General features: G+C 41.6%; 1 protein-coding gene across 1 annotated transcript; it reads left to right on the top strand.

Moving 5' to 3' along the window:
• The first annotated feature begins 1,303 nt into the window (after nucleotides 1-1,303).
• LOC117510095 (tubulin beta chain-like) lies at nucleotides 1,304-10,702 on the top strand. Its single transcript, XM_034169712.1, has 4 exons — nucleotides 1,304-1,428; nucleotides 4,672-4,780; nucleotides 4,856-4,966; nucleotides 9,631-10,702. Exons 1-4 carry the CDS (start codon nucleotides 1,372-1,374, stop codon nucleotides 10,698-10,700), a joined length of 1,347 nt encoding a protein of 448 aa, XP_034025603.1. The 5' UTR covers nucleotides 1,304-1,371; the 3' UTR covers nucleotides 10,701-10,702.
• Nucleotides 10,703-11,328: the final 626 nt, after the last annotated feature.

Genomic DNA, 11,328 nt, shown 5'->3' with positions numbered 1-11,328 from the left:
CGTCTACAAAAAGCACAGCCTGCTTTTTTGATCCGATACCAACAAAACTGTTTAAGGACCTGTGGCCCACACTTGGGCCCACTGTGCTGGAAATTAATTTGACCACCACATGAGAGATATTACAAGGGCTGCTTTCTTCCACCTGTGAAATATAGCGAAGATTAGTCCCATCCTGTCTATGGCTGATGCTGAGACCCTGATTCATGCATTTGTCTCTTCTAGAATGGACTACTGCAATGTTCTATTTTGTGGTTTACTGCAGTCCAGCACTAGGGGTCTCCACTTGGTTCAAAATGCTGCTGCCAGACTTTTGACAGGAAGCAGAACGTTTGACCACATTACACCCATTTTGGCATCCCTTCACTGGCTTCCTGTCTCTGTGAGATCAGATTTTAAGGTTCTGATACTAACCTATAAAATTATTCACAGGCTAGCACCTCCCTGATTAGCTGACATAATTAAACCCTACATACCGACACGGGCTCAGGGTTCTCAGGGTGCATGATTACTTTGTGTCCCTAGGGTGAATAAAAAGTCTGCGGGTCACAGAGCTTTCTCTTATCGTGCTCCTATTCTGTGGAATGATCTCAGTTCAGAATGACTGAAGCTACCAATGCCTGATGCAGATGCATTCATGACTGGTTTAGAGTATGGGATTTAATGTCCACATGATGAATTACTTAACAGTGGAAAACACAAAAACAATTTGTGACCATGAAAACATCCAGGTTTAGCATATTGATGATGTATTCACCTCCATAAATCCTGAGACTCCACTCTACCCTGTGGAAGTCCATAAGATGCTTTCACGAGTATCGGTATCAGTATCTGCAATACTGGCCCGAGCAGTATTTACTTGGTCTGGGATTGATACTAGTTTTGCAGTATTGCACACCACTGCCACACGTAACTACTCGTGGAAAAAAAACTTCTCTTACTTTCTGCATTTGCTTGGTGTTTTTTGACCGACCAAAATCACATTGCGTCATGTTTGTCAGGTCCTAACGTGCAGGTGAATCAAAACCGCCCCTGGAAAATTTTTTAGGTGACAATCACACACTCGCTTGCACTGATGTTTCCAGACCGAAAAGAAACATGTTGCATCATCATCTTGGCCCTGACATGCAGGTGAACCGTCACTTCACGTCCGCGCCTCGCGTCACGAGGTGGACAGAAAAAGTTGATTGACATATGGATTGAGCCAATGACGAGTCAGCATTCGCAACGTCATTGGTTTAGATTTGTGTCAGTCAACGTTCAGGTTATAAAAGCAGCGCGCTGAGTCCGTCCGCCTTCATACATCCGGACACAGAAGCGAGAGGTTGCTTTTTCAGCTGGTCTTACGGCAGAAAACAAAAATACTGTTCAAATATGAGGGAAATTGTGCATCTCCAAGCTGGACAGTGCGGCAATCAAATTGGCGCTAAGGTGAGCAAAAGCAAACCGACGTCTGAGTTTTATTTCTGTTACGTCCTTAAAACATTTCCGTGTTGTAGTTCTTTTAAACAGCGTTAAAGTAACAGTAACACGATGTTTCTCTAATAGTAGTTTTAAATGCGTACTTAAACCGGGTGAACCGTTGTTCTTCTCGATAAGAACACGAGTTGGAGAAAATGGAGCACGAAGCCGTCGAACTGCTTTTAACCACTCAAACTTATTTTTTGATGTTGTAAACTTCAGGGGAATTAAGTAGCCTATATGAACTAAAACTTCATGTCGTTAATCGGTCGTCTCTGTCTTATTGTTCTCTGTGCCTCACCTTTTTTTTGGGGGGGGGGGGGGGGGGGTGCGACAGCTTGAGTCGCTGACGTCAGAGAATTTTCAAATTCACAAGGCAGCAGTTGCAGCCAATCAGCTGTCAGATCGCCAGCGGAGGGCGGGAAACGTTCTTCATGTTAACATTTCTCCAAAATGACTAATCAGTTTCACTGTGAACAAGATAATAAAAAAAGGGACGGGGGAGTGTCATTATATAGATATGGGAAGTCACGCCAGCCACTCTCGTAACACAATTTCAATTGATATGTTGATGTAAGAATTTATTTATACACACCAGTGGCGTAATACACGGTTCTACTCAAGTTTTCTTAGATGATGTTTTAGGTCAGCGAATGTAACTGTCAAGTAAAAAGCCCTGTGATGGGAGAAGCAGGGAGCACTGCGCAGTTCTGTTGACTCGGTCGCACATCCGGGCACTCGGTCTGTGAGCGCTTAGCAACACCAGCTGGTGTGTAAACAAACAGCGGGCAATGCAGTTGATGTGAGCTTTTCATTTTTGCCACTGTTATCTTTTTTTTTAAATCCATCACGACACACCAAAAGGCTTATGCATCACGTCGGTTATTCTGCGTTTACACCCAGGCAGGATGCATTAAAAATGTAACTTTTCTGTCATTTGTGGCACATTCTTAACGTGACGTAACACATCTGAATAGGCTACTTAAGAATGCGTGTAGTTGGTCTGATTTTCATGGAGCTTTTTGGCGTCAAAAGAAATCTTACGTGAATGTCACGCACCACCCTCATTTTGCCTCATGTCGTGGAGGAGCGTGCTGATCCGTGTTGAGTAGTGGTGATCCTTAATGGAGTGTGACAGCATTTGTAATGGTTCCTGTGATGGTTCTTGGTAGTGATGGGATGATGATACCTCAAGGAGTGTATTGACACTACACAAACTGTCAGCACTGTGACACTGTGTTGGTCGCTCAATAGTCACCCCTGCAGTAGTTATAAAATCGTTGCAGGTAAATAAGATGGAAAAGTAATAAAATTCAGAGTTAAAATTTGTAATTTGTGTATGGAAATTTGTTAACTTAAGTGTTAAAGCATATGAAATAAAAGACTGAAAATAGATTCATTTATGCATTTTTATTGAAGAACAAAGGTTTCTGAAGTGTCGTTGCTCCAAGGCGATTTCTCCTCTTACACACCAGTTCCCCTGCCTTAGAAAAAACTCTTTCACAGGGTACAGATGAAGATGGTGAGCATAAAAATTTCAGTGAGTTGATAAAGGTGTGGATATGTTTTCTGGTTATTCTTCCAGTATTGTAAAGGAGTACAAACATATCTAATTGGAAAAATAACAGTAAACAATGCCCAAAGGAGAAAAAGATTTCTTATTTGGTGTCAAAGATAAAAATTATTCCAGACTGGGGAAATGTTTTTGAATGATCCATGAAGTCAGTGGAGCAAGGTGAGGGCAAGAAAAAATCCACCAGCAAAACTCCATCCAACAAATCCGCAACATGTCGGTAGTTTGTTTCATTATAAACACAATTTGGCGCGTCGCAGCCGAACACAGTTCCTGTATCAGTCACGTGATTTTTTTTTTTTTTCTTAAAGCGATACGCACACCGATACGGGGTTTCATTCTTGTGTGCTCGGCACAGTGTTGACGCACCAGTGTTCATCCCATCACTAGTTCTTGGAGCCCAACCTGTCACACGTCATTAAGCATAGTCACAAACTGTCAAGATTTGACACAAATTGTAACGGTGTCAGATTTCACTGCGTGCCACTACGAATCACTTCTGTCACATGCACACAGTTAAAACATGCTGTGTACCGCATTTGGGGGTGTATAGAGACAATTCACCTGATTCATAGCATGACAGCTTCATCTTGGTACGGACGAGATGCCAGTCCTGCTGACAACAGGCCTCATCTTAACTTGGCTTTCTTCCAGTTGGGCAAACTTCTGTAAGGATATACTTGTCTGAGGATGTCATTCTTAAATAAATGGACTGCATTTATATAGCTTTTTTCCCATTTGCATCAGATGATCAAAGCGGTTTACAGTAATGCCTCACATTCATCCATTCACACAAATACACTTGCACACCGAGGGGTAGAGAAATCCATTGGTCCAAGGTCACGGACCAGTAATTTTTGGCCTATGTCTAGTAGATATTTTCCCCTGCTAGACCGATGTCTAGTTAAAAAATCTTGTCGGTCTTGTGATTAAAAGTCTTGGATAAGTCTACCCCACCCCGCCCCAAACTTGTGCCTTAAATAACTGAGTGGGGCTGAAACGATTAGTCGAGTAACTCGAATAATTCAGTTACAAAAATGTTCAAAGCAAATTCTGTGCCTCAAAGCTTTAATGTTGTAGTACATATGCCAGGCCTGTGTGGCACTGTTGCGTCCCAGAAAAGACAACTCAATGTCTCTAACCCTGACACGGATGTCAGGGTGTTGCCATGTAAGGTGCTCTCTGCACACTGGGAGCAATTTGGGGACCCTTAGTGATTTTCCTGAGGCTTGGGTTAGAACCAAGGGTCTCCTGGTCTCAAGTCCAACACTTAACCACTAGACAGTCACCTTTTTCATTGCATAAAACAGGAATGTAATCGTGTTAAGACCATGTTGACCATCTAAATCAAAACCGGACTGATTATCAGTGTTTTTGTTCCAAGAAAATAGTTGAATGAATAAAGGAAAATGACCACAATGTTTGAAAAGGAGTAGGAAGTAAATTCTTACAAACTCCTGCCATCTTCTCTCTATTAATACATTAAAACAAGTGCCAACTCTACATCACCATGAAAATCAGATATTTAGTCCCTGTTGGTCCCAACAGTTGAACCTAAAAAACCATTGGCCTGCATTTAAAACTTAAAAAAAAAAAACAGCTAGAGCTTCGACTCAGTTTGCTTTTTGCGCGTCTTACAGTTCTGGGAGGTGATCAGTGATGAGCATGGTATCGATCCAACTGGTACGTACCATGGTGACAGCGACCTGCAGCTGGAGCGGATCAATGTCTACTACAATGAGGCTTCAGGTAAGTTTGTTTGTTTATGAATGGACACTATTTTCCTCACTTTTTAAATTTTTTATTCATTTTTATTCTGTCCAGGTGGTAAATATGTCCCCCGTGCTGTTCTTGTGGATCTGGAGCCAGGCACTATGGACTCTGTTAGGTCTGGGCCTTTTGGCCAGATCTTCAGACCAGACAATTTTGTTTTTGGTAAGGATGAGCTTTAATCTTTCAGATACCAGAACTTAATGTCAGATTATCATCACTTGATTTCTCTGATTGTGCTGCATTCCAGCAGACTTGTAAAGTCTTAAAAGGTATTGAAATTCAGGGTTCTCTCCACAAATTTTTAGTATAGTGGTGCTGTTGCCAACTATCACCCGAGGCAGTGCATGTGGTGGTGGGGGGTTCCTCCTTATGTCCCTTTATACAGAGTAGTGACAACTGAGAACACAGTGCCATTTTGGGGCCAGTTGTGCTGAACTAAGCTTTTGTTTTGAACACTTTTCCTTTTTATCAGTTAACCAAATACATCAACACATCCAGGTACTATCAAAATAAATGTAAAATGGTTGAGCTGTCAAATTTAAAGAAATTTACCATTTATGATTTTAATTTAAAGCCTGATTTATGCTTCTGCAATTCCATGTCATGCAATGACAGGTTTAAAGTTCTGTTGCTGGATTATGCTTTATTCTGGATCAATTTGTCCCTCAGGCTTTTCTTTTGACTATCACATCCATTTCAAAGGTAGCTGTACAATTTACTCTAACTCCATGTTGTAAATTTGCAGACTTCTCTGCCAATTGTATCTGATCCCCCTATTGAAATGTAATCACTGTGTGCACTGCAGATCTTTTAAAATGAGTGAAACCAGAAGTGTCAAATCACCACCTTTTGGGGAGTCTGATTTAACAGGGGCATGTCAGGCTTATTGCATTCCCTCACAATAACCTAATATATTAAAGGTCATGCCTATGAGTACAGTGAGTGGGATTAGGTGGGGGGGAGACTGAACACATACACACACAGACGGCAACAGGATCTCCCCCAAGTAAAATGCACAGCATCTTCTAGTGCATCACATCAACCCTGTGGGGTTTTCCTGCTGACTGACATACAGTAGTGTTCAGAATAATAGTAGTGCTATGTGACTAAAGATTCTTATTGTTACATGGGAAACAAGGTAACAGAAGATTCTCACAAATCCAACAAGACCAAGCATTCATGATATGCATACTCTTAAGGCTATGAAATTGGGCTATTAGCAAAAAAGTAGAAAAGGGGGTGTTCACAATAATAGTAGCATCTGCTGTTGACATTACAAACTCAAAACTATTATGTTCAGACTGCTTTTTTTAAGCAATCCTGTGAATCACTAAACTAGTATTTAGTTGTACAACCCCTGGCAATAATTACGGAATCACCGGCCTCAGAGAATGTTCATTCAGTTTAATTTTGTAGAAAAAAAGCAGATCACAGCCATGACACAAAACTAAAGTAATTTCAAAGGGCAACTTTCTGGCTTTAAGAAACACTAAGAAATCAAGAAGAAAAAATTGTGGCAGTCAGTAACGGTTACTTTTTTAGACCAAGCAGAGAAAAATATGGACTCAATTCTGAAGAATAAATTATGGAATCACCCTGTAAACTTTCATCCCCAAAACTAACAACTGCATCAGATCTGCTCATTAGTCTGCATCTAAAAAGGAGTGATCACACCTTAGAGCTGTTGCACCAAGTGGACTGACATGAATCATGGCTCCAACATGAGATGTCAATTGAAACAAAGGAGAGGATTATCAAACTCTTAAGAGGGTAAATCATCACGCAATGTTGCAAAATATGTTGGTTGTTCAGTCAGCTGTCTAAACTCTGGACCAAATACAAACATGGGAAGGTTGTTAAAGGCAAACATACTGGTAGACAAAGGAAGACATCAAAGCATCAAGACAGAAAACTTAAAGCAATGTCTCAAAAATCGAAAATGCACAACAAAACAAATGAGGAACAAATGGGAGGAAACTGGAGTCAACGTCTGTGACCGAAGTGTAAGAAACCGCCTAAAGGAAATGGGATTTACATACAGAAAAGCTAAACGAAAGCCATCATTAACACCTAAACAGAAAAAAACAAGGTTACAATGGGCTAAGGAAAAGCAATTGTGGACTGTGGATGACTGGATGAAAGTCATATTCAGTGATAAATCTCAAATCTGCATTGGGCAAGGTGATGATGCTGGAACTTTTGTTTGGTGCCGTTCCAATGAGATTTATAAAGATGACTGCCTGAAGAGAACATGTCATTGATGATATGGGGCTGCATGTCAGGTAAAGGCACTGGGGAGATGGCTGTCATTACATCATCAATAAATGCACAAGTTTATTTTGGACACTTTTTTTTAATCCCATCAATTGGGGATATCATTTTTCAAGATAATGCATCTTGCCATAGAGCAAAAACTGTGAAAACATTCCTTGCAAAAAAGACACGTAGGGTCAGTCATGGCCTACAAATAGTCCAGATCTTAATCCAATTGAAAATCTTTGGAAGCTGACGAAAATGGTCCATGACAAGGCTCCAACCTGCAAAGCTGATCTGGCAACAGCAATCAGAGAAAGTTGGAGCCAGATTGATGAAGAGTACTGTTTGTCACTCATTAAGTCCATGCCTAAGACTGCAAGCTGTTATAAAAGCCAGAGGTGGTGCAACAAAATACTAGTGATGAGTTGGAGTGTTTTGTTTTTCATGATTCCATAATTTTTTTACTCAGAATTGAGTGATTCCATTTTTTTTTTTTCCCTCTGCTTGGTCTAAAAAAGTAACCGTTACCGACTGCCACAATTTTTTTTCTTGATTTCTTAGTGTTAAAGCCAGAAAGTTGCCATTTGAAATGACTTTAGTTTTGTGTCATGTCTGATCTGCTTTTTTTCTACAAAATTAAACCACTGAATGAACATCCTCCGAGGCCAGTGATTCCATAATTTTTGCCAGGGGTTGTATAAGCAGTTTTTCAAGATTTCTTCACATCTGCGAGGATGTGACTAAAAAAGATTAATTCAGATTGAGTATATTTCTTATTGTTACATGGGAAACAAGGTAACAGTAGATTCAGTAGATTCTCACAAATCCATCAAGACCAAGCATTCATGATATGCACACTCTTAAGGCTATGAAATTGGGCTATTAGTAAAAAAAAAAGTAGAAAAAGGGGTGTTCACAATAATAGTAGTATCTGCTGTTGACGCTACAAACTCAAAACTGTTAAAACTGCTTTTTTAGCAATCCTGTGAATCACTAAACTAGTATTGTTGTATAACCAGTTTTTCATGATTTCTTCACATCTGCAAGGCATTAATTTTGCTGGTTTGGAACCAAGATTTTGCTTGTTTACTAGTGTGCTTGGGGTCAGTCTTGTTGAAATGCCCATTTCAAGGGCATGTCCTCTTCAGCATAAGGCAACATGACCAAGTATTTTGACATATCCAAACTGATCCGTGATACCTGGTATGCGATATATAGGCCCAACACCATAGTAGGAGAAACATGCCTATATCATGATGCTTGCACCACCATGCGTCACTGTCTTCACTGTGAACTGTGGCTTGAATTCAGAGTTTGGGGGTCATCTCACAAACTGTCTGCGGCCCTTGGACCCAAAAAGAACAATTTTACTCATCAGTCCACAAAATATTCCTCCATTTCTCTTTAGGCCAGTTGATGTGTTCTTTGGCAAATGGTAACCTCTTCTGCACATGCCTTTTATTTAAGAGGGACTTTGCGGGGGATTCTTGCAAATAAATTAGCTTCACACAGGTGTCTTACAGGTAACTCCAGACTGTCTTTGATCATCCTGGAGCTGATCAATGGATGAGCCTTTGCCATTCTGGTTATTCTTCTATCCATTTTGATGGTGGTTTTCCGTTTTCTTCCATGCGTCTGTTTTTTTTTTTTTTTTTGTCCATTTTAAAGCATTGTAGATCAACAGCCTATAATTTTTTGCACCTGCGTATAAGTTTTCCCCTCTCTAATCAACTTTTTAATCAAACTACGCTCTTCCTCTGAACAATGTCTTGAATGTCCCATTTTCCTCAGGCTTTCAAAGAGAAAAGCATGTTCAACAGGTGCTGGCTTCATCCTTAAATAGGGGACACCTGATTCACACCTGTTTGTTCCACAAAATTGACAAACTCACTGACTGCCACACTATTATTGTGAACACCCCCTTTTCTACTTTTTTTTTTACTAATAACCCAATTTCATAGCCTTAAGAGTGTGCATATCATGAATGCTTGGTCTTGTTGGATTTGTGAGAATCTACTGCTACCTTGTTTCCTATGTAACAAGAAATATACTCAAAACCTGGATTAATCTTTTTAGTCATAACACTATTATTGTGAACACTACTGTAAGTAGTCAGGGTGCAAACTCACATCGTGTGATTTAGGAATTTATTAGGGGCCAATAATTTGTAAATGTACATTTTACATGTAATTATTTGTCTGTTTTATACCACATAGTTGTTTTGGTGAGTTTTGCTCTTTAATATACACACGTTTCAGTATATTTCAGAGCTCATTGCAGGTTAAGGAAAGACACTTAAAGTTCAGTGATATCTGTCCAATGCTACGGCATTTACATCAAGTACATATGCCATAGCACTAGGCAGGTATCACTGAAAGGTCTACAGAGACACATTCCTTTTATTACAGTAAGGATACAAGAATATAAAATGGAAATTCATGAAATTAGGTCTCTCTAGTGGCCCTGAAATGCTTGTTTTCATCTTGTTTGTGGCGTGTCTGTTGCAGACTAACTTGAAAGTACAGTCGCCATTAAGTGCTGTCAGACTTGATGTGCGTCTTATGTTGCAGGTCAGAGTGGTGCTGGCAACAACTGGGCAAAGGGTCACTACACAGAGGGTGCAGAGCTGGTGGACTCGGTCCTGGATGTGGTGAGGAAGGAGGCTGAAAACTGTGACTGCCTCCAGGGCTTCCAGCTGACTCACTCTCTGGGTGGTGGTACCGGCTCTGGGATGGGTACATTGTTAATCAGCAAGATCCGAGAAGAGTACCCTGACCGCATCATGAACACCTTCAGTGTGGTCCCATCTCCTAAAGTATCGGACACTGTGGTTGAGCCCTACAATGCCACGCTGTCTGTCCATCAGCTGGTGGAAAATACAGATGAGACCTACTGCATCGACAACGAGGCCCTCTATGATATCTGCTTCCGCACCCTCAAACTCACCACCCCCACATACGGTGACCTCAACCACTTGGTCTCCGCTACTATGAGCGGCGTCACCACCTGCCTCAGATTCCCCGGACAGCTCAACGCTGACCTGCGGAAGCTGGCAGTGAACATGGTGCCGTTTCCTCGCCTGCATTTCTTCATGCCAGGCTTTGCACCACTAACCAGCAGAGGCAGCCAGCAGTACAGAGCGCTCACTGTCCCTGAGCTCACGCAGCAGATGTTTGATGCCAAGAACATGATGGCTGCTTGCGACCCACGCCACGGCCGCTACCTAACTGTGGCCGCCATCTTCCGCGGCCGCATGTCCATGAAGGAGGTGGACGAGCAGATGCTGAACGTGCAGAACAAGAACAGCAGCTACTTTGTTGAGTGGATTCCCAACAACGTCAAGACCGCCGTCTGCGACATCCCTCCTCGCGGCCTCAAGATGGCTGCCACGTTTATCGGCAACAGCACGGCGATCCAAGAGCTCTTCAAGCGAATCTCAGAGCAGTTCACTGCCATGTTTCGGCGTAAAGCTTTCCTCCACTGGTACACTGGTGAGGGCATGGATGAGATGGAGTTCACTGAAGCGGAGAGCAACATGAATGACCTGGTGTCTGAGTACCAGCAGTACCAGGACGCCACGGCCGACGACGAGGGTGATTTTGAAGAAGATGACGAATATCCACAGCAAGAGCAGGACTGAGTTAAATTTGAAGGTGTGGCTGTTGAAACCTTCACCTGGGCATTTGTTCAATCCACCGATCAACATAAAGCTTTAAAGCAAATACAGGTCTGACTTTAATATAAGGGTGAAAGTTCTGTTTAAATCTGTCTAAAACGACCGTGTTGTGACTGCAGGTTTGAGTGTAACGACGCGTTCAAGTGGCTTTTTCTTTTTCAGTGCATTGTTGGTGTTGCTGCTTCTTTCAGTGCTTCTTGTATGTTTTCTTTTCAAAGGTGAATAAAACTTGTCTGACATATTTATTGAGGATGAGCTTAACTGGAGTAGCTTCTGTATGTTAAAATAGTCATGTCAGTGTTCAAAAAGGGGGGGGGGGGGGGGGGCAGATTAATATGTGGCTGTACCTGTTTAAATGGCCAGATGTGTTTTAGTCCTTTATTTCTGGGTCACCACAGCAGATGGATCAGGCTCAGCTCTACATGGAGAGCAGTGGCGGCCTTGAACTCATAAGCCTCAGTCAATGTTTTGACTAGTCCTGGTGTATGTCAACTACTGTTCACTTGTTATCTTAGGAGCATTTGTAATTTTCATTTGTGATGCGTCAAGAAGCGTTTCAACACTTTGCCGCCCAGTATTGATACTGTCACTC

The sequence above is a fragment of the Thalassophryne amazonica genome, chromosome 5 (genome assembly GCF_902500255.1).
Source record: "Thalassophryne amazonica chromosome 5, fThaAma1.1, whole genome shotgun sequence".
Lineage (NCBI taxonomy): Eukaryota > Metazoa > Chordata > Actinopteri > Batrachoidiformes > Batrachoididae > Thalassophryne > Thalassophryne amazonica.
This window is presented reverse-complemented; position numbering and strand designations above follow the sequence as displayed.

Excerpts from the sequence above, each read along its gene's own strand:
- LOC117510095 (XM_034169712.1), top strand. The coding sequence starts at position 1,372 with ATGAGGGAAATTGTGCATCTCCAAGCTGGACAGTGCGGCAATCAAATT. Across the intron at positions 4,781-4,855 it reads CTACTACAATGAGGCTTCAG|GTGGTAAATATGTCCCCCGT; the intron begins GTAAGTTTGTTT and ends TATTCTGTCCAG. Across the intron at positions 4,967-9,630 it reads ACCAGACAATTTTGTTTTTG|GTCAGAGTGGTGCTGGCAAC; the intron begins GTAAGGATGAGC and ends CTTATGTTGCAG.